Consider the following 23,925-nt stretch of genomic DNA (forward strand, 5'->3'; position numbering starts at 1 on the left):
CTTTTTGCCTTATTCTAGCGCGGTATTTTCTTAATTTTTTATATATATTTTAGATTGCCCACTGATTTTGTGCAGGATCATTTCTACATGTTAGCTTTCCTTAGTTGTAGATTGATGGAAAAATGGCAATTGGATTAATGGACAACAATTTTCTGTTTCTTCTCTATGTACTGTTTTTATTCAATTGTATTGAAAATTCATTCTTCTTCAATAAAAAGAGATTATACAAAAAAAGAATTGCTACTATTATTTTAGCACTTACTTTGGCAATGTGCAGACAGGTGGTTTGGATCTAATAATTTCCTTGCCGACCAGCTCTTTTTCCAAATCTCCTCCGGCTAAACACCAGAGGTAATACACCTCTTCAATGGACCTTTCTGCCAAAAAGTCACTGTCTTCATCTATAGGAAGGAAAACAAACTCTAAAGGTAATCCTTTATTACTGCGTACATTCATAGCTGATAAACCTTCACACCCAATAATCACTATACCTTTACATAGGAGACTGATGTCTTCAGGCAAGTCGAGGTCAGCACATCTTAACGCTGAGGAAAACAGACTAGCTGGCTGTCGAAAAGGTATGTAACCAGGAGATACAGCACTGAAAACACTGCTGGTGAGCAACTCTGCAGCTGAGGGTCTGCAAGCAATGTATATGTTAGCAAAGGGCAATGACCCAGGGAAGAAACAAATGTAAAAGTATTCAATACTGGGTATACTCAATCAGGTAAAGCAACAAGCAATGGCATCCTGGAAAGTGCAGTAAACAACCCTCTCGCAAACCAATAGTTAGCATTTAAATATGGACTGCTGCACTCGTTGCTGTTAATCATTGGATACTTTACCAAATAAGACCTTGTGTATCAACTATCCTTATACCAACTTATAGGTTTTCTTAAAAAACATTTATGATGAAGAAACAACTAAGGAAACAAACAGATCTTAGAGCTCATATACCTTGGATATATCCCTAAGTCAGCCTAAGATGATTCGAATTTTGTCCGGTTTGGCAGGGACAAGACAAGATTTGAACCATGTATGGGCAGGCTGATTGTAAACAAGTTAATTCATCGATCGCCCTGGGTACAACCAGAATTTTTACATGCAATTATTGCCAAATCCATCATCCCTGCCACGAGAACACAATAGCTCCACAGGGGGGATTCCCACCTCAACACTGACTGTGTTGATGAAGGAAAGTAGTTATTTTCTTTCCTGCAACCAATGGTTGCAGGAAAGATAATCGCAACATCTATGGCCAGCCTTATGCCCCGTACACACGGTCGGATTTTCCAACGGAAAATGTGTGATAGGACCTTGTTGTCGGAAATTCCGACCGCGTGTAGGCTCCATCACACATTTTCCATCGGATTTTCCGACACACAAAGTTTGAAAACAGGATATAAAATTTTCCGACAACAAAATCCGTCGTCGGAAATTCCGATCGTGTGTACACAAATCCGACGGACAAAGTGCCACGCATGCTCAGAATAAATAAAGAGAAGAAAGCTATTGGCCACTGCCCCATTTATAGTCCCGACGTACGTGTTTTACGTCACCGCGTTTAGAACGATCGGATTTTCCGACAACTTTGTGTGACCGTGTGTATGCAAGACAAGTTTGAGCCAACATCCGTCGGAAAAAATCCTAGGATTTTGTTGTCGGAATGTCCGAACAAAGTCCGACCGTGTATACGGGGCATAACACCTATAATCTTTCATTTGATGCACGGTAAATGCACATCAGCAGACATGTATGATATTTGTGCATGAATGCATTTCTGTTAAGCTGTCTGATGTGCTTTCAGCCTCACTACAAGATGTCTTGAGCTGAGTTGGCAGGGCAAGTAAGGTCTGCTGACACAGCATGGAGCATGCCTATCATTGAACAGTCAGGATATTGTCCTCAATGCAATGCCTCAGTACAAGATCTTACTGGCTAACAAATGGACTTTTTTATAGAACAGACCTGGTAATACACGAGGCCACTTGAAAGAAGCTGAATGGAAGACATACAGAACGTGATCTACATTCAGCTCCCACTAAGAATATGCTTTGAATAAGTGAGTTCCGTAAAGGGTTCATTGTACTCAATATTCTACAGCAGGTCTATTCTAATAGCAGAAGATATACAACAGGCAGGGTAACATCTCACACTGTCTGTAACCTATTGCTGGCAAAGAGAATGACTAGCAGGGTACACCTTCAAAAGTATACACAAAAGAGGTATTTTTAAGTAAAAACAGCAACTACATGTAAGTTATGAAAAAAGATATTTGGGAGTGTGGGCCCCACCCCAGACTCACCAAGAAAAAGGGGGCAAGTGGACTATCTCGGTACATATGAAGAAAGTATACATCGGTGGTACAAAACAAATATAAAAATGTTTCTAAATTTATTGATACAAGATAACAGGAACAACAAAAAATGCTAAAAAAACACAGATGACATGGTATTTCAACTAGTTTCGCGGGTTTGCCGCTTCATCAGGAAATACATGTGCGGATGAAATAGAAATACAATAATATAGAGAAATTCCATGTTGTAGGATATTTACAAAATCATGAAATGGGGAAAAGGGCGAAGAAATAATCAATATATAGGGCTGCTTACCCATGCTTCGGTATATGCAAGGTGCAGAGCAACCCAGCAAGGTCTCCTGCGGCTATTGGGAAAGAGATATATGAGATCACCAAATGGCTAGCATTTGAATGAAACGGTATAAAAGATGGGTAATATCAGGCAAATGCCCAAAGTCATGAAATTGTGCAGGCCACAGTGGAAAATTGAGTAATACATTTTGCTGCACACTCTCTTTCACCCGTATTGCATGCACCTGGTATCACGTTCACATCGGTTTGCTTTCATATTTTGTTTTCCAATGCACACAATATCAACCCCTGTCATCACTGCACCTTGTCTGTCTATACTCTCAGGCTCATTGCTGCACACTTTTTTTCACTTGTACTGCATGCACCAGGTATCACGTTCACACCTCTTTTGGTTTTCCTTTCTATTCAGCCTCCCAATGCACACACTAGGTTTTTTATCCAGCTCTTTTCCTGGTCTCAGGATTCACATCTTTCTCATCTTGGTTTTTTACCCCTCTCTTTCTTTTGACCATCCTTCTTTCTTTCTTTATCTTCTGCCTTTTCTTTTTTTCTTTTCTTTACTTTCCATTTATCCACTTGCTTGGTCTTCTTTCTTGGTCCCCTTTTTTCACAATTCAATTTTTATTACTCAATTTTCCACTGTGGCCCTTGTCTCTTTTCACACCTGCACAATTTCATGACTTGATGTGAACGTGATACCAGGTGCATGCAATATGGGTGAAAGAGAGTGTGCAGCAAAATTTATTACTCAATTTTCCACTGTGGCCTGCACAATTTCATGACTTTGGGCATTTGCCTGATATTACCCATCTTTTATACCGTTTCATTAAAGTGGATGTAAACCCGATTTTTTTTTATCATAATGTAGAGTATAAGATTTCCTATCATTTGAGCCCAGTCTTGCCACACAGAGTTAATCCATCTCTGAGCAATCCTCTTTTTATTGTTCAGTGAGAAAAATCTTGACAAACTGAGAAAAACTTTGTCAAATACTCCCCCTTGCTGTGAGTGACAGCCTAAGACACAGGTATGACTTTTTAAATCCCTCCCCCACTCCTGTCTTCAGCAGCTCTGCAAGGATTGGCTGTTCCACACCTCAGCATGATTTGGCATGCTGAAGTCATGTGGTTACTTTCCTGTCTTTTCACTGGATGTTAGAGATCATAGCAGAAGTTCAGCAGAAGTTCAGTATGAGAAATACACAGGAGAAAATGCATATTGACAAGGGGAGTGTAGAGGTGGGCGGGGAGTCTACTGACATCACGACTCCACCCACCGAGCTCCAGACAACAGACCTACCCACAGAATATGCAGGTTTTTGGGTCTAATAACAGACAGAGGGAAGACATTTGACAGGTAAAGATACATGCAGGAGGCATGTATATCCTTATAGATAACCCCTATGGCAGTAGTTTAGAAAGGATGACATTGGGTTTACATCCACTTTAAGATGCTAGCCATTTGGTGATCTCATATATCTCTTTCCCAATCGCCGCGGGAGACCTTGCCGGGTTGCTCTGCACCTTGCATATACCGAAGCATGGGTAAGCAGCCTTATATATTGATTATTTCTTCACCCTTTTCCCCATTTCATGATTTTGTAAATATGCCCCAACATGGATTTTCTCTATATTATTGTATTTCTATTTCATCCGCAGATGTATTTCCTGGTGAAGCGGCAAACCTGCAAAAGTAGTTGAAATACCATGTCATCTGTGTTTTTTTAGCATTGTTTGTTGTTTCTGTTATCTTGTATCAATAAATTTTGAAAAATTTTTATATTTGTTTTGTACCACCAATGCATACTATCTTCATATGTACCGAGATAGTCCACTTGCCCCCTTTTTCTTGGTGAGTCTGGGGTGGGGCCCACACTCCCAAATATCTTTTTTCAATTTATTTTGGATGATGGTACATTCTATAGATTTGTACATATCTTATATTGTCCTGTGAGGCCACCCACTCTCCGTACATGTAAGTTATATTATTATCATCTGCAAAAAAATAGGCTTTAATGTCACTTTAACCAGGAAAAGAACAGATGTAATTAGTATTACTACCCAGTACTCACCTTTTAGATGGGTGGTATGTGAGACATTTTCTCAGTAACGTTAAGACATTTTCTGGCAGATTCTGAGAAAAATAACATTCCATAAATATAACCACGAAGTTGCGCATCAAAGTAACATATGTTATATTATTTAAACATATATTTATGTATATTTTTTTTAATTTTTTTTTTTAGTTTAGCACTCCGGACGCAACACATTCTGTGCATTCATTTAGCATTATTCTACAGTAAAGGTGGTCATGTTTTGCTGAATCATTACAGGTCATCTAAGCCTCGCACAATTGTAACAGCCATTTGCAGGCAGCTATTTCAGCCACAGAAAAAGGATCAATTCAACTTCATTCTTATTATAGCTGAGCTGAGAAGCTACCTGCTAAGATTCATCAAATGGGAATCACATGTTCTCTACAGCACCACCTAGGGGAAATACTGCAAACATTCTGCTTTTAAAATGCATGACATCAGCTCTGCCAGCAATTTCCTGGGAATAGCAAACTGATTCACAGACCTTTATCACTTCCACACATCCATGTTCTTCAGCGAGCACGGTCACAATGTCATCAACACAGCCTGAGGGAGCAAAATAACAAGAACATGAGGACCAAGACATTCACATAAAAACTTGGAGCTATGAAAAAACAAGCTTGTTTTTTTTTTTTTTTTTTGGTAGCATGGAAAGATTATCCCCCTAAAATTTAAATCCAAAGAAGATTTCATGATTCTGTGTGGATCCTAATTTTCTCACTGATAGGCAGGTGTTGAAATTCCATTAAATGGCCCGGCTGCAGATATATTAGAGGCCGTGTCCTATACAAAGTAAGAAAAGTAATGTGGTCTCTGCAGAAACTGTCCAGGAACTGCAGTCTGGCATATGATAGACATACCTATCTGTGCAGAGGTACTAAATATATAAGAAGTGCTGTGCAACACTTTATTCATGTCCATGTGTCAGCAGGAGAAGGACCAAACACTTTGTACATGACCGATTTTACGCAATAAATGTTTACATTTTGAATGTTTACCTAGAAGAGGTACATAGGAGTTTAGTATACATAATGCAGACCAAGTACAGGGACAGGATTCATGTTTTAGGCCAGTAAGACCCCTTTCACACTGGGGCCGTGTTAGTGGTAAAGCGCCGCTAGTCTTACCGATGCTTTACCGACGTTTTAGCTAGCAGAGCGCTTTTAACCCCCACTAGTGACCAAACAAATTGTTAAAACTGCCCATGTTGTGGCACTGCCGAAGTGATTTGGAGGCACTTCGGCAGCTCTGCCCATTCATTTCAATAGGCAGGGCATTTTGGGACCGCTCCCAAACCGCTACAAAGATGCTGCTTGCAGGACTTTTTTTCACATCCCGCAAGTGCACCGCCCCAGTGTGAAAGCACTCAGGATTACATACTAGGAAGGCATGAGAGGCGCTTTTCAGGCGCTTTTTTTTTCACTTAATCGCCTGCAACGCGCCTTCAGTGTGAAAGGGGTCTAAACTACCACTCAGTAAAATAAGGATTAGAATAATGCCCAAAGTTTGCAACTCTAAAAACAAGGCATAGTTACATAGTAGGTGAGGTCGAAAAAAGACACAAGTCCAACCTATGTGTGTGATTATATGTCAGTATTACATTGTATATTCCTGTATGTTGTGGTCGTTCAGGTGCTTATCTAATAGTTTCTTGAAACTATCAATGCTCCCCGCTGAGACCACCGTCTGTGGAAGGGAATTCCACATCCTTGCCGCTCTTATCGTGTGTATGGGCCTTTACAGTGGATTTGCTTGGTGCAAACTGAAGACAGCAATTCGGAAGAACTTCACAGCAACATGGTGTTGTAAATGTTTGGGGCTGTTTTGCTGCTTCAGAGCCTAGCTAGCTTGTAGTCATTGAGGCAACTATAAATTCTGCTTCATATGGATGTGTGCTTAGGCCCTCTGTCTAAAAGTTGAGCTTGAACAGGAAATAGACCTTTCATTGCACCAAGGAATGGCTAAAAAAAAGAAGACATGAACAACTGTTGTATCAACGCTCTCCTAGGAATCCCATTTAAATGTTGTGGGGGATTTGAAATGGGCAGTACATGCAAAAAAACCTACAAACATTTTTCAACTGAAGGACTGCATGAAGGAGTGGTCAAAAACATTGCTAAGTCAATGTTAGAGATTGGTTGGCAGTTATGCCAAAGATTTACAAGAAGTAATTTCTGCCAAAGAAATTCCAGTTTCTGAGACCAAGAGTATACTTACTTTTTCCGTAGTACACTATTGCATCTATTGGTATTTTTGTTGAATAAATGATTGAAAAGGCAAAGTTAAAATTCAAGTATATCATCTTTATCTATAGGCACTATACAGGTTTCAATAAATAGCTAACTTTTCAACCATGTTGATAAAATCATCAATTTCCAGGGGTGTACTTAATTTTCATATGTACAGTATATAAATTTATTTCACTGCGAGCCAACTAAAAACTATTATTAGGAGCTTTGCTCACACTTCACATGGAAAATAAATATAGAAACCAAAGAAAATGTGCAGCACTCCCCCTAATTATTTCTCGTAATGAGCACTGCGTATTTATTTTTTCCCATGACTGTTTCTATTTGCAAGGATTTTAGGTTTCAAATTTTTAACACAACTGTATAAGAATTTATCTGCTTTTATCACATACCCAGTGTAAGTATAAGTTTTAGCTTCTCAGCTATATCAAGGCTTTGAAATAATTTCCTTCCCTGAAAAAAAGGAGGAATATGTTTATTAGACAGGACCACTCATAAATAGTTTGTAAAATGTAAGTCTATATACTACAAACAAACTTACTTGAAAAAAAAAATACATATGTTTTCCTGCTGCATCTATTTTATAAGAACATAAAAATAGAAAACTAAAATAATGTGGCTGCACACCCTCTTATAAGTGGGGATGTAGCTGTGTTCAGAATTAAGCACTCATATTCAAACTCATGTTAAATAGGAGTCAGTACACACCTGCTATCATTTAAAGTGCCTCCGATTAACCCCAAATAAAGTTCAGCTGTTCTAGTAGGTATTTTCTGACATTTTCTTAGTCACATCTTACAGCAAAAGCCATGGTCCGCAAAGAGCTCCCAAAGCATCAGAGGGATCTCATTGTTAAAAGGCATCAGTCAGGAGAAGGGTACAAAAGAATTTCCAGGGCATTAGATATACGATGGAACACAGTGAAGACCGTCATCATCAAGTGGAGAAAATATGGCACAACAGTGACATTACCAAGAACTGGATGTCCCTCCAAAATTGATGAAAAGACGAGAAGAAAACTGATCAGGGAGGCTGCCAAGAGGCCTACAGCAACATTAAAGGAGCTGCAGGAATATCTGGTAAGTACTGGCTGTGTGGTACATGTGACAACAATCTCCGGTATTCTTCATATGTCTGGGCTGTGGGGTAGAGTGGCAAGACGGAAGCCTTTTCTTACGTAGAAAAACATCCAAGCTCAGTTAAATTTTGCAAAAACACACCTGAAGTCTCCCAAAATCATGTGGGAAAATGTGTTATGGTCTGATCAAACCAAGGTTGAAAGATTCCAAAAGATATGTTTGGCGCAAAAACAACACTGCACATCACCAAAAGAACACCATACCCACAGTGAAGCATGGTGGTGGCAGCATTATGCTTTGGGGCTGTTTTTCTTCAGCTGGAACAGGGGCCTTAGTCAAGGTAGATGAACAGTTCCAAATACCAGTCAATATTGGCACAAAACCTTCAGGTTTCTGCTAGAAAGCTGAACATGAAGAGGAACTTTATCTTTCAGCATGCCCCAAAGTATACGTACATCCAAATCAACAAAGAATGGCTTCACCAGAAGAAGATTAAAGTTTTGGAATGGCCCAGCCAGAGCCCAGACCTGAATCCGAATGAAAATCTGTGGGGTGATCTGAAAAGGGTTGTGCACAGGAGATACCCTCGCAATCTGACAGATTTGGAATGTTTTTTCAAAGAAGATTGGGCAAATATTGGCAAGTCAAGATGTTCCATGCTGATAGACTCATACCCAAAAAGACTGAGTGCTGTAATAAAATCAAAAGGTGCTTCAACAAAGTATTAGTGCAAGGGTGTGCACACTTATGCAACCATAATATTTAAGTTTTTTATTTTTACTTCTTTCCACCTAAAAGATTTTAGTTTGTTGTTTACCTGTGTTGTACAGTTCATAGGTCACATTAATGGTGGAAAAAGTTCTGACATGATTTCTCATTTTTTTACAGCACAGAAACCTGACATTTTAAGGGGTGTGTAGACTTTTTTATACCCATTGTATGTGAACCCGCTCCATAGAAAGCTTTGGTTCACATGTCAAGCGAATCGGATGCGTTTCAAAATGCAATATATAATATAATAATAATTTAATAATAAAATAAACAGGACCACCTAAAATTGATTTAGTATTAGATTAATATATTAGCTTATTTAATAATATGTCACACGACACTAAAAATGGGGATTGGTAATTGATAGTGGCGAGTACTTGAGAAAAAGTATTGGTACTCTTACTTGGTCCTAAAAAACGGTATCTGTGCATCCCTAAATATCACCATCATTCTGGGCTGTCCACTTAACACAGACCCATGAGAAGCACTACTCATAATAAACAAATAACATTTCTTCAATTTAAGTTAATGGTATTCATTTTTACAGACAATAAGCAGAATTGCCAAGACATGGAGATCTCCAGTCCAGAATGTCTATGAGGTGAAGAACAGGATTTTAAAGAGACCATGATTTATGAAAAAATGATGGTGAAATGGTTAGAACAGCAACCTTTGACAAGATCTGGGCTCTTTAAATTAAATACTTCCTCCCATAAATATAAATGGTAAGGGTTTTTTTTTAGGGTTTTGGTTCCCCAAGTCAGTAATGGGTTGCCTTCTTCCTTGTCTTCCCTACCCCATGTACTATTGACCCCTACCTCTCCCTTCTATCATCTTTCTTCTCTTTTTTTTCAGTCCTTTTCTCTGCTTAGTCTTTTCAAAGACCAGATAAACTCGAGCACAGTTCATCAAGGTTAGCTAGGAGATGCATTAGTTCTTTACCTTAGTCTCCTTATAGTTTGCACGCCTATTACCAGGGATGCATTGCTTGCTCACTTATTTACAGTATATTTTTTAAGAATGTATACCTTAGGTGTTCCCTTTTATTGCCCTCCAACCTTGTAACATTGAAAGAACTCAATAAAAAAAATCTATTGAAAAGAAAAGGCCAATGTGCCATATTGGCAGAACCCTAATAGACACAGTAATGTGTAATTTGTGGGGCCATTAAACTTAGCATATATTACCATTATATACAAAAATTCAGTAAACATAACCAAGGCAGACTGGTAGGAAAAAATACTTTTGCCCAGGAAGTCAGAAATGTTTAAAGTGTTATCAGTCTGCTAGATTTACAGTTTATTGCTGGATGCCTTAACACATGCACTTGACACTTTTAAATAATGTTTCTTTCTAAAATTGGGCATTATAAATTAAAGTGCCTGAAATAATACAAAAAAAATAAAAAAAATATCACAGAGTTTGTGTTGCTCACAGTAACCAATTATATTATGGGTACCATGCTTCTCCCACATCTGTGACTCAAAAATATTGAATCTAGAAACAGCCAGGTAACTAGCATTTTCATCACCTATATACTAAAATATTGATTTTAGGCAGACTGAACACGTTAAAAAAACTGGTTCCGTTTACCATTTAATCTATTCTCTGAGGTCTACAGAAACACCTTCTATGCATTTAGCATATTTTGGTTATGGCAGGAATCAAACATCTGTAGCATTTCATTTAAACCATACATATTTTAACATTAAGCACACACATTTAAAGATTTTATCCTTATCTATTTACTGCTGTGATTAATATTGTAATGTGATTACAATATACAGTATAGATAGAAACAGCTGTGTTTTCTTGGTGGGTGGAAGGAGACAGTCTGTCTGACAATAGTTTCATATCACTCATATCATATGGCATTACAATATATCACTAAAGCACAGAGCAGCAACATTGCTTTTATAACACTTAGGTCAGAGGCTACTTACTGCAGATAAATAACACTCCACTGGAAATCCCCTTTCAACCACTGACCGCAAAATATACCAGCTGGTCTCAATACTTCCCCCATATCCATCCAACTAAAAGCAGCAATCAAAGCAGAGAAACAGAAGCATTTCACATACCACACATAGCTCAAATAAAATCACACCCAGAGACCACACATCTGATTTTGGTCCAGAGGGTCGAGGCTGTTCATGCAGAGTGGGATCTTTGGGTTTTACAATCCCTTGGGCAATGACTTCCGGAGCCAAGTATGATGGATATCTGGAAAAGAGCAGTATGAAAAGCAACAGGATGAAGATGTATACAGAGATATACACCGATAAAACGAAAGCATAGCGTGCCATCTGCAGATTTACCTTAAAGCGGACCTAAACCCAAAAAACAAAAATATATTGCAGCCTACCAATCCTTAGATTGATGTGATTTTCTTTTTTAGATTTTTTTTTCACCAAGTGGTCAGTAACACACCTCCTGTCTTAGGCCCCTTTCACACTGGGACGGTTTGCAGGCGTTATTGCGCTAAAAATACCGCCGGCAAACCGCCCCAAAACAGCCTCCGCTGTTTGTTCAGTGTGAAAGCCCGAGGGCTTTCACACTGAAGCGGTGCGCTGGCAGGAGAAGAAAAAATCTCCTGTCAGCCGCATCTTTGGAGCGGTGAAGGAGCACTGTATTCACCGCTCCTGCCCATTGAAATCAATGGGACAGCGCGGCTATACCGCGGCAATACCGCGGCTATAGCCGCGCTATACGAGTGGTTTTAATCCTTTTTCGGCCGCCAGCGGGGGGTTAAAACCGCACCGCTAGCGGCCGAATACAGCGGTAAAACAGCGCTAAAAATAGCGGTTTTACCGCCGACGCCCCCTACCGCCCCAGTGTGAAAGGGGCCTTAGGGTGTCTCCTCTATCTATGGAGGAACAAATGGACAGCAGAACTGTCTAGAGTAGGTAGTGTTAGATGGGCTTAAAATAAATGGCTGACAAAGTCTAACTTTAGTAAAAGAGCAGTATGTTGAGCAACACAATTAAGACATATACAGAGCTGGATAAATCTAAAGCATGGCATACCATGATGCGTGTACCTTTACCTTAAAATTAATCTAAACCCAAAAACTAAAGTTTATTTTGTTGCAACCTACCAATCCTTAGATGTTGTGGCTGCATTTGTTTATGATGTTATTGTTTTTTTTTTACTTTCTCCTGGTGATCTGCCCAGTAACACACTTCCTGTATTAGGGCGTCTTCTCTATCTATGAAGAAGCTACAGAGACACCCTTGGACAGCAGCATTGTCTGAATAGGTTGTGTTAAATGGACTACAAGCTTTAGATAAACTTTAAACAAGTGACTAACAAAGCCTAAATACAACTTTCACTTTTTAAACAGTTGCAGAAACAATTTATTTTCCTCTCAAAGTTTTATGGAGGTTGCACTGATTCAGATGCACTGTCTCTATGGTTTCATCAGAAGACAGTAAAGAGTTGACTGAAGAATCAGAAGCAAACTTAATAAACTAGTTAAGCTAAGAGTGATTTCTCCATAAGGAAGAAGAGATCCATCAACTTGGGAAACTAGAAAAAAACAGAGAACTCACAGAGTAGCGTAGGGTTATAGAGGAGACACCAATAGGGCATGTCCTCAAAAGCTTGGCAGTCTCCAATCACCTAAAGGTACAAGCCTATAACCCAGGGTCATTGAGTATTCAGCCTATGTCCTGTACTGTACAACTAAGATAAGAAAATGAATGCAGCCACCACATTTAAAAAGTAACTCCACTTTTGTTAAAAAAAAAGATCTTCTGGGTGACCAATGTTCACTTTGCTGTTGTATTGACAAGGCTTTTTTTTAATCACGTTTGTATGTGAGTATGATCATTGCTGTTAAATCTAAATAAATTTTACCTTTGGTAATGCACAAGGTCGGTGCGCCCTCCTTTTTTTTTCTATGTTCCAGCTTCAAGGATGCCCGTTGTTCTGAGGAGGGCAGCAAGACCAGTGACATTCTATGCAAATGCAAAGGGCTTATTGCACCACTTATATAGACTAAGCCCCCAAGCGCAGGAGATTGTTTTGTATGTCATTGAGTATTCAGTCTATGTCCTGTACTGTACAACTAAGATAAGAAAATTAATGCAGCCACCACCTTTAAAAAGTAACTCCACTTTTGTTAAAAAAAAAAAATCTTCCGGGTGACCAATGTACAAACGTTGTTGCGTCTTCCTACCTTTTCTGCTCTAACGCTTGGTTCACAATGCTGCGATCCCAAAACCGTACAACTTGCTTGCGATTTTCTTGAGACTTTTGTGATGTAACATTGCAGCCTATGGCATTCAAATCACCAAAGTTGCAGAAAAGAAGCGCAGGAACCTTTTTATTTTTGTCGCTGCAACTTCAGTTGCTTTAATTAAGACGGCACCCATTGAAATAAATGTGTTTTGACTTGTCATGAAATTTTATGTGTCACAAGTCGCATGATAAGTCCCAGAAGGGTGAACCGGGGCTTAAAAAATAGCTGTTAGTTTGACCATGTCCTGTTTGACCATGTCGCTGAATGGAGGGGTCTAGTTTATTATAATCACCTGGAGTAGTCTTCTGATGAGAAACATGTCTGCATTCCTTAAGAAGCAATGCTCCCTTAGGACTCCTTTACACTTGCATTTGGGTGGAAGTGGTGGTAACAACAGGCAGCTGAGCCACATTTTTACAGTCTCCCAAGCTCCAAAGGCAGCCAGAAGGAGTTTATACATGATGCAGCAAAAATAAGTTACCCTTTCACATTTGAAGGGCAGTACCACTGCTGAACGCTACTCACTTAAATGAATGGTGCCAAGCTGCAACCGCCGTGTAACTGTGTGTGTGGGTTGGGATCTAGAAGGTTAAAACAGAGGAGGAGCAGCAAGCTCTGCCAAAAGTGTAAACCCAGCCTTGGCAGGTATCTGACCAAATCTGGCATTTCTGTTGCAAGGGAAGCCTAAAATCTTACTTGTACCTTAGTGCAGAGCTAATCATATAAGCAGTAAATTACATTTCTTGGTGGCCTTCTCTACACAAACTGGTGTACAGAACACCGCCAGTTTGCTATATTGCATTGAATTTTTGAGAAAATTACAGCGCAGTAGATTGAAAGGGAAAGATAATTATTTATAACATTCAACTACAATATGGCTTGTGTAGCATTTGTAAATGCTATATATTTTTTTTTTATTTGTTATATTTTCTTATGGAAGTGGAGTACCCTTTCATGAGTGGTAAGCTGATATATTACATTTTTTGTTTTAAGTTTTAAATACACTTTAACAGACAGACAGCTGAAGGAGTTGGATATAGAGGAAGAATCCAATCATCCAGGCATCTCAGTCTTCCACCAGAATTATAAACACAAATGTTTGCCTGAGGCTTGGCCGAAATTCCCAGCAGACACCTCCGGGGATTATGTATCAGGGAAGAAAGCATAGGTCTCACCACTATCTCACCCAAGAAGCCTGGGCAGAAGTGAGTGCATGTGCCTTATATACAAAAATGGCTGGATCAGAAGCCTGTCTCATGTCTATTGGCACATTTTAGGCATTACTCTGTTTGCCCACCTTTTTCTAGACCTATACAGTTCTGCCAGCGTATGCAAAAGTGAGTACACCCCTCACATTGTGAGTATCTCACAAAAGTGAGTACACCCTTCACATTTTTGTAAATATTTTATTATATCTTCTTATGTGACAATTACACTTTGCTACAATGTAAAGTGGTGAGTTTATAGCTTTTATAAAAGTGTAAATTTGCTGTCCCCTCAAAATAACTCAACACACAGCCGTTAATGTCAAAACCGCTGGCAACAAAAGTGAGTACACCCCTAAGTGAAAATGTCCAAATTGGGCCCAAAGTGTCAATATTTTGTGTGGATACCATTATTTTCCAGCACTGCCTTAACCCTCTTGGGCATGGAGTACACCAGAGCTTCACAGGTTGCCACTGGAGTCCTCTTCCACTCCTCCATGACGACATCACGGATCTGGTGGATGTTAGAGACCTTGCGATCCTCCACCTTCCATTTCAGGATGCCCCACAGATGCTCAATAGGGCTTAGGTCTGGAGACATGCTTGGCCAGTCCATCACCTTTACCCTCAGCTTTTTTAGCAAGGCAGTGTTCGCCTTGGAGGTGTGTTTGGGGTCGTTATCATGTTGGAATACTGCCCTGTGGCCTAGTCTCCGAAGGGAGGGGATCATGCTTTGCTTTAATATATTACAGTACATGTTGGCATTCATGGATCCCTCAATGAACTTTAGCTCCCCAGTGCCGGGAGCACTCATGCAGCCCCAGACCATGACACTCCCACCTCTATGCTTGACTGTAGGCAAGATTAACTTGTCTTTGTACTCCTCACCTGGTTGCCTCCACACATGCTTGACACCATCTGAACCAAATAAGTTTATCTTGGTCTCATCAGACCACAGGACATGGTTCCAGTTATCCATGTCCTTAGTCTGCTTGTCGTCACCAAACTATTTGCAGGCTTTCTTGTGCATCATCTTTAGAAGAGGCTTCCTTCTGGGATGACAGCTATGCAGACTAATTTGATGCAGCGTGCGGCGTATGGTCTGAGCATCGACAGGCTATCCCCCCACCCCTTCAACCTCTGCAGCAATGCTGGCAGCACTCATACGTCTGTTTCCTAAAGACAACCTCTATATATGACGCTGAGCACATGCACCCAACTTCTTAGGTCAACCATGGCGAGGCCTGTTCTGAGTGGAATCTATCCCGTTAAACCGCTGTATGGTTATGACCACCATGCTGCAGCTCAGTTTCAGGGTCTTGGCAATCTTCCTATAGTCTAGGCCATCTTTATGTAGAGCAACAATTCTTTTTTTCAGATCCTCAGAGAGTTCTTTGCCATGAGGTGCCATGTTGAGCTTCCAGTGACCAGTATGAGAGAGTGAGAGCGATAACACCAAATTTAACCACTTACGGACCGCCCGCCGCAGTTTTACGACAGCTGTTTGAAGGTTGATATTGTTGTTATGGTAGCAGCTAGCTGCCATAACCCTGGTATCCCCTTCTTCAGCGGGTGGTCCGCTACAAGATAAAAGTGGTCTTTGAGGCGGATTCGGAGCAAGATCACTTTTATCAGCAGCGAGAGAGGGGCCCTCCCGCCGCGATTCGGTGCCCTCCGTCGCTTACTGGAGCCGTCGGCAGCGGCGATCGCTTCCTGTCACTAGCTGGGTATGTTGATACAGTACCTGACTGCGAGATTGTGTTTCCAGCGCGATACCATCGCGTTGGTTCTCGGCGACAGGGTACTGTGCATGTCGCGCTGGCCAAGGGGGACAAGGTGCTTTGAGGGCATGCGGCCTGGTACGGCTCAGGAGGGGGGCCACTCGCTCGTCTCCACCCCCTTTCCTGGCCGGCCGGGCTGCGTGCTCGGATAAGGGTCTGGTATGGATTTTGGGGGGACCCCCACGCCGATTTTTCGGCGTAGGGGGTTCCCCTTACAATCCATACCAGACCTAAGGGCCCACGCCGTTTTTTTTCATTTAAAATTTGGCGCGGTGTTCCCCCTCAGGATTCATTCCAGACAGCTGTCAGCACTGCCTGTCACTCATTTCCTTTCCCGATGAGTGAGCCATCTTGGCGCTGGCTCCTGCAGGTGTCAAATCTCGCCGATAAATGCAGCAAGATTGACACAATATCGCGGTCACCTACTGTAGCTGGGTATGGAGTGAGGGGAAGATGGCTCCCAGCTGTCTCCATACAATTGCTGGGGGGAAGCAATGTCAAAACTTCACTTCCGCCCACAGCTCTTAAAGGGCCTTTTTTTAAAATAATTTTTTTAAATGACAAATTTTTATTTTTTTTATTTTTTATTTTTTTTTTGCATTTTAATCTAAATATGAGATCTGAGGTATTTTTGACCCCAGATCTCATATTTTAAGAGGTCCTGTCATGCTCTTTTATATTACAAGGGATATTTACATTCCTTGTAATAGGAATAAAAGTGACATTTAAAAAAAAAAAAAAAAACAGTGTAAAAATAAAAAAAAAAGGTAAAATAAGTAATAATAATAATAAAAAAAAATTTTAAACACGCCCCTTCCCGATGAGCTCGCGTGCAGAAGCGAACGCATACGCGAGTAGCGACCGCATATGGAAACGGTGTTCAAACCACACACATGAAGTATTGCCGCGATCGGTAGAGCAAGAGCATTTCATCGCCATTCCAAGAGCGGGTGCAATTTTGAAGTGTGACATGTTGGGTATCAATTTACTCGGCGTAACATTATCTTTCATAATACAAAAAAAAAAAAAAAATTGGGCTAACTTTACTGTTGTCTTATTTTTTAATTAAAAAAAGTGTATTTTTTTCCAAAAAATAGTGCGCTTGTAAGACCGCTGCGCAAATACGGTGTAACAGAAAGTATTGCAATGACCCGACCGCCATTTTATTCTCCAAGGTGTTAGAAAAAAAAATGTATAATGTTTGGGGGTTTTAAGTAATTTTCTAGCAAAAGAACTGTTTTTAACTTGTAAACAACAAATCTCAGAAGGAGGCTCGGTCCTTAAGTGGTTAACATACCTGCTTCCCATTCACACCTGAGACCTTGCAACACTAACGAGTCACATGACCTTGGGGAGGGAAAATGGCTAATTGGGCCCAATTTGGACATTTTCACTTAGGGGTGTACTCACTTTTGTTGCCAGCGGTTTAGACATTAATGGCTGTGTGTTGAGTTATTTTGAGGGGACGGCAAATTGACACTGTTGTACAAGCTGTACACTCACTTTAGTAAAATGTCATTTCTTCAGTGTTGTCACGTGAAAAGATATAATAAAATATTTACAAAATGTGAGGGGTGTACTCACTTATGTGAGATACTGTATATCAGAAATGCCACATATTGATATTATAGAGTTTACAGTTCTGTTCAACAACTTATTTTCATCTTTTTTGCAGTGGATGGAGTATGGAAGGGTTAGAATGCCTGTTGTCAGGTTTTAACTGCCATCTGTGCCCCCATCAGGGAGATTAAGTACTTGCTGTCCCTAGTGACACAAAACAAAAAAACTGAGAATTCCGCAAAATACCACCCATGACAGTTGTCAGAAAATGTACCCTTTACTCCTGTACAGCTGTAAAATTTTGCATTGCCCCTCACTATTTTACCAGGACAAATTGAGATGGTGGTTCTCTTCAATGTAACAGACAGATGGCAATAAAACCCTGAGAGACGTTCTAATCCTTACGGAGTTTACCCAAAACAAGAAAAATGAGTTCTGTTTGGAACTGTACTTAAAAGAGAAATCTGCTCTGCAAAAAATATATTGTAATTTAATATAAAAGTGGCAAAAAATATTTTTGTACAGGTAATTGCTCCCATCACCAAAACTGTACTAGGAAACAAAATACACATGGAATCCAAATGACTTTTCTGGGCAGCACATCGATTCCCTATGGCTCTCTTATGATGTTGCTCAAGCTGCATTCCCATGCCTGGCTGCACTGCAGAAATGCTGCTATGAAATAAAAATGGTGGGAGCGTTTGCAGATGCTTTTAAAATTGATACAACCTCCAAATGGTCACATTGTACTACATCTAATTGTAGAAGCGGTGATGTCAGAAGTTAAACTGAAGTTGTCTAGACATTAATGGTGTCCTTTTTTAGTAATAAAACTAGAAAATACATTTCATAAAGGCAGCTTCAGTGAACTGAAAGTATTTAACAGTGCTTACTATACACTGGCATACTGCTGCCATCTACTGGACATTTTTTATTAAAGCATATGAACAGCATTTTACCTACCCTATTGGGAAATCTACATCTGCTCCATGATCGGTTATATAATAAAGACCAAATTTAGCCATTTTTATGTGCCCCTGAAACAGAAATTTTTATTATTCTGCATACAATATATCAACAATAATATAAATAATATAATAATAATGTAACCACATGAAAAAAAGTAGCAATGATACCAATTTGTATGTATACTGCAGTGTAGTTTTACCGCAAAATGCTTGATTCCCTAAAGAGAATAAAATAAATAAGGCTACATTCACACAGCCGTAAAAATTTTACTGATGTTTCTGGAAGTTCCTACTTGCTTTTACATCTGTTTTTTAAATGTGCAAAATGGTCCTGTTTTTTTTTTTTCTTTTTTCTTTATTCCATGCATTGAAATTCAATGAACGCATTTGTACCTGTATATGTGTATACACATGTCCTCAGATGGAGATTTTTGTACTTTGTGTTGTGGTGTGCTGGACTTGAAGGAAGGTCGGGGGGAGCAAAAGAGTGTTTTCATTTTATTTTTTTAAATACACACACCCATATGCTTTGAATTCAGAAACCCTCCTGTAATAGGATGGGGACACTGCTGGGTCATAAGATACAAATCTGCTATGGACAAGAGAAAAGCTAAAGTACACTGAAGGAAAAAAGTATTTGATGTCCCCTGCTGATTTTGTAAGTTTGCCCACTGATAAAGAAATTATGAGTCTATAATTTTAATGATAGGTTTATTTTAACAGTGAGAGACAGAATAACAAAAATATCCAGAAAAACGCATTTCAAAAAAGTTATAAATTGATTTGCATTTTATTGAGTGAAATAAGTATTTGATCCCCTATCAATCAGCAAGATTTCTGGCTCCCAGGTGTCTTCTATACAGGTAATGAGCTGAGAAAGCGCTCTCTTAGGCGTTTTTTGATGCATTATGCATTTTGCAGAAATGCATGAGAATTTTTTTAACATGGGTTCCTATGGAACATGTTCACATCAATGCCTTTTTGTACCTCTGCGTTTTTGGAAAGGGTCAGGGACTTTTTTTCATGCAAAATGCAGCGTTTTGCATGTAATAGAATTCAATGGACCAGAATCAAAAACGCAAGTGCAGCGTTTTTGCAGCGTTTTTACAGCGTTTTTGTAGCGTTTTGCGTTTTTGGTGGTTTTTTTTTTTTAAACTGTATACAGTCTAAAAAAAACTGTAAAAAAAAAAAAAAAAAACGCAAAATGCAAAACGCCGCAAAAACGTGGCAAGCATCACAAAAAACACTGCAGAAACGCTCAAAAGCAACATGCATAGGTGTGAATCGAGCCTTAGGCTCGATTCACACCTATGCATTTTTAGTGCTTTTTGCATTTTGCAGATTTGAACTACAGTCCATTTAATATGGTTTCTTATGGGACACGTTCTGTAGTGCAAATCTGCAAAATGCGAAAAGAACTAAAAATGCATAGGTGTGAATCAAGTTCTCCTAATCTCAGCTTGTGACCTGTATAAAACACACCTATCCAAAGAAGCAATCAATCAGATTCCAATCTCTCTACCATAGCCAAGACCAAAGAGCAGTCCAAGGATGTCAGGGACAAGATTGTAGACCTACACAAGGCTGGAATGGGCTACAAGACCATCGCCAAGCAGCTTGGTGAGAGGGTGACAACAGTTTTTGCGATTATTCGCAAATGGAAGAAACACAAAATCACTGTCAATCTCCCTCAGTCCAGGGCTCCATGCAAGATCTCACCTAGTTTTGTGGAGTTTTAATGATCATGAGAATGGTGAGGAATCAGCCAAGAACTACACAGGAGAACCTTGTCAATGATCTCAAGGTAGCTGATCCCCCTGCTCAAAAAAGCACATGTACAGGCCCGTCTCAAGTTTGCTAATGAACATCTGAATGATTCAGAGGAGAACTGGGTGAAAGTGTTGTGGTCAGATGAGACCAAAACCGAGCTTGGCATCAACTCAACTTGCCGTGTTTGGAGGGGGAGGAAAGTTGCCTATAACCCCAAGAACACCACCCCCACCGTCAAACATAGAGGTGGAAACATTATGCTTTGGGGGTGTTTTTCTGCTAAGGGGACAGGACAAATTCACTGCATCAAAGGGATGTTGGACTGGTCCATGTACTGTCAAATCTTGAGGGAGAACCTCCTTTCCTCAGCCACGGCATTGAAAATGAGTCTTGGATGGGTATTCCAGCATGACAATGACCCAAAACACACGGCCAAGGCAACAAAGGAGTGGCTCAAGAAGAAGCACATTAAGTAGTAGTAACTTTAAGGAGTGGCTTAGCCAGTCTCCAGACCTTAATCCCATAGACAATATGTGGAGGGAGCTGAAGGTTCGAGTTACCAAACGTCAGCCTCAAAACCTTTATGAAAAAGGGGAAATACAGGAAGCGCCACCTGAGTGTAGTATGTTAAATACAGTTTATTAACAAGGTAAGTAATGCACTTACGAGAAACAAGTTAAAAACAGGCTCATCTGTATGGGGTGGTGTTGTAGGTGTAGTCTGGCATCCGAAACGAGCATCCAAGGGTATGGTAGATGTGTAGAGGAGCCGCAATCCATCCTGTGGCCACCAGGAAGTTGGCCTGGGTTGCCGTGGAACGCAAGGAGATGACAGCACTGGAAGCAGAGCGCTCTCCTTGTGTTCCACGGCGGCCCAGGCCGACTTCCTGGTGGCCACAGGACGGATTGCGGCTCCTCTGCACATCTGCCATACCCGTGGACGCTCATCTCGGATGCCGGACTACACCTACAACACCACCCCTTACAGATGAGCCTGTTTTTAACTTGTTTCTTAAGTGCATTACTTACCTTGTTAATAAACTGTATTTAACATACTACACTCAGGTGGCGCTTCCTGTGTTTCCCCTTTTTCAATCTGTTTACAGAGCTGGCTTTTCTCTGAGGACAGCTGCCGCCTGTCACCCCACTCTAAGAACTGTTGCTTTATGGACTGATGAGCTCTTATTGTTCACATACTGCCTGTTGTATTTTTACATGTACACAAGTATTTGCGCTTAGTTTTTTTCTTTGTCAAAACCTTAATGACTTGGAGAGGATCTGCAAAGAGGAGTAGGACAAAATCTCTCCTGAGATGTGAGCAAACCTGGTGGCCAACTACCAGAAATGTCTGATCTTTGTGATTGCCAACAAGGGTTTTGCCACCAAGTACTAAGTCATGTTTTGCAAAGGGGTCAAATATTTATTTCACTCATTAAAGTGGTTGTAAACATTAGTTTTTTTGTTTTTTTAAAATAACAAACATATCATACTTACCTCCACTGTGCAGTTTGTTTTGCACAGTGTAGCCCCGATCATCATCTTCTGGGGTCCCCCGTCAGCGCTCACTGCTCCTCCCCGCATCGGTAAACCCCCTGGGAGAAGTGCTCTCCCAGAGGGTTACCCTGCGGGCGTGCTCCCGAGTCCAGCATTTGCGTGCATAGACACAAAATGCCAGACTCGGCCCCGCCCCCCAAATCATTGGATTTGATTGACAGCAGCGGGAGCCAATGGCTGCGCTGCTATCAATCTATGCAATCAAGAGCCGAAAACCCCAGGCAGAGAGGTCCAGCGCGTCTCCGCCGATGAGAACGAAGGGCTCAGGTGAGTAAAACGGCGGGGGGCGCTCACTGTCAGAAGTTTTTTCACCTTAATGCATAGGATGCATTAAGGTGAAAAAAACAAGAGGGTTTACAACCCCTTTAAAATGCAAATTAATTTATAACTTTTTTGAAATGCATTTTTCTGGATATTTTTTTTATTATTCTGTCTCTTACTGTTAAAATAAGCCTACCATTAAAAATATAGACTGATCATTTCTTTGTTGGTGGGGAAACGTACAAAATCAGCAGGGGATCAAATACTTTTTTCCGGTAACTTTTTCCTTTTTATCAATGTTATCAGGTGATAAAATCTCTTAAGAAGCTGCTTATTAGCATGCAACAACTGATATCATAGCTTAATTTAGGACTCCCGCTGTATGCCTGCACTGAATAATAAAAAATGTTAAAGAATAACCGAAGGCAAATTAATTATTTCTAGATTTGTGTAGAGTGGTGAGGAGTTAGAATTATTGTCAGGTTCCAATTGTTGTTAAAGGAAAAAATTGCATGGTAAAGAAAAAATTGCGCATTGAGAAAAAAAAAAAAAAAAAAAAGTTCTAAGGGTACTTTCACACTGGGGCGGTGCCAGTGTTAGCGGTAAAGCGGCTGTTATAGCGTTGCTTTTAACTTCCGCTAGCGGCCGAAGAAAGGGTTAACAGCGCCTGTGTTGCAGCGCTGCCAAAGTGCTTTGCAGGCACTTCGGCAGCGCTGCCCATTCATTTCAATGGGCAGGGCGTTTTGGGAGTGGTGTATAAACCGCTCCCGCACCGCCCCAAAGATGCTGCTTGCAGGAATTTTTTTCCCACCCCAGTGTGAAAGCACTCAGGCTTTTAAACGGGGGTGGCTTGAGAGGTGCTTTACAGACACTATTTTTAGCGCCAAAAAGCCTGAAAAGCGACCCAGTGTGAAAGGGGTCTAATTGTTATCTGTGTCCTCATTAGGGAGTTTCACTCTCTCAAACTGTCCTGATCACCAATGTCACCGGGAATGAAAGCGAGGGTGAATCCAAAATGTTAAGGTGCCACCAGAGGTGGAATAGAGGGGGAATCTTCCAATGGGGACACTGTGTCCAATGTGACAAATAAGAATTCATTCCCCTTATACTGGAAATATATCCTGCTTCTTGAGTTTGCAGGACAGAACGTGAAGGAAAATCTCTCTAAGACAGCAGTTTTAATCCTTCCCTATGTTTTCCTCAAATCACATATAAATATGGGAAGTAACCCCAATAGCCTGCAATAGCACCGTCCCCCCACCCTGTGCTGCCCACATCTGATTCCCTTTTGTGTGCCCAGGCCCCCACTCGCAGTGCTGCCCGATCTCCTCTCCCACCGGCTGCTGCGGGTACACAGGTGGATGGAGAGTAGGGGAAGGGGCTGGTACATATGTCATTTACCAGCCCCTTCCTTTTCTGAATTGGACACAGTGAACGATCGGTACTTATCGCTCCTGTGTTAATTGATACCTGAGCATAGTAAACTGTGTTTACTATGCTTCAGTTTATGAATGAACAGGAGCCTCTTTTGGTCATTCATCTTCAGCCCAGCTGAGGCTACAGAGAAAGGAACTGAAGAATCTGTGTCCTCAATTCCTTTCTCTGACTCAAAGATGAGATGCTAGGGGGTCTGTTCAGACCCCTGATATTTCATCCAAGCCCCCCCAACAGTGTTGTGAGAAAAAAAATATTTAAAAAAGTAAAATATAAACTGTAAAAAATAATTTTTAAAATTATATATATATATATATATATATATATATATATATATATACACAC

The 23,925-nt window shown here is 40.5% G+C and overlaps 1 protein-coding gene across 1 annotated transcript in view; it reads right to left on the minus strand.

Annotated features, from left to right (window-relative positions):
* TBCK (TBC1 domain containing kinase) overlaps window positions 1–23,925 on the minus strand; it is a 458,935-nt gene that overhangs the window by 345,697 nt on the left and 89,313 nt on the right. The window contains exons 5-11 of the mRNA XM_073601952.1: window positions 18,558–18,631; window positions 10,887–11,028; window positions 7,348–7,408; window positions 5,191–5,252; window positions 4,683–4,744; window positions 492–640; window positions 263–401 (exon numbers count right to left, since the gene is read on the minus strand). Of these exons, the coding sequence (XP_073458053.1) occupies window positions 263–401; window positions 492–640; window positions 4,683–4,744; window positions 5,191–5,252; window positions 7,348–7,408; window positions 10,887–11,028; window positions 18,558–18,631 (689 nt within the window). The remainder of the gene's footprint in view (window positions 1–262; window positions 402–491; window positions 641–4,682; window positions 4,745–5,190; window positions 5,253–7,347; window positions 7,409–10,886; window positions 11,029–18,557; window positions 18,632–23,925) is intronic.

This window comes from Aquarana catesbeiana, linkage group LG01, assembly GCF_042186555.1.
Source record: "Aquarana catesbeiana isolate 2022-GZ linkage group LG01, ASM4218655v1, whole genome shotgun sequence".
NCBI classification, from domain to species: Eukaryota; Metazoa; Chordata; class Amphibia; order Anura; family Ranidae; genus Aquarana; species Aquarana catesbeiana.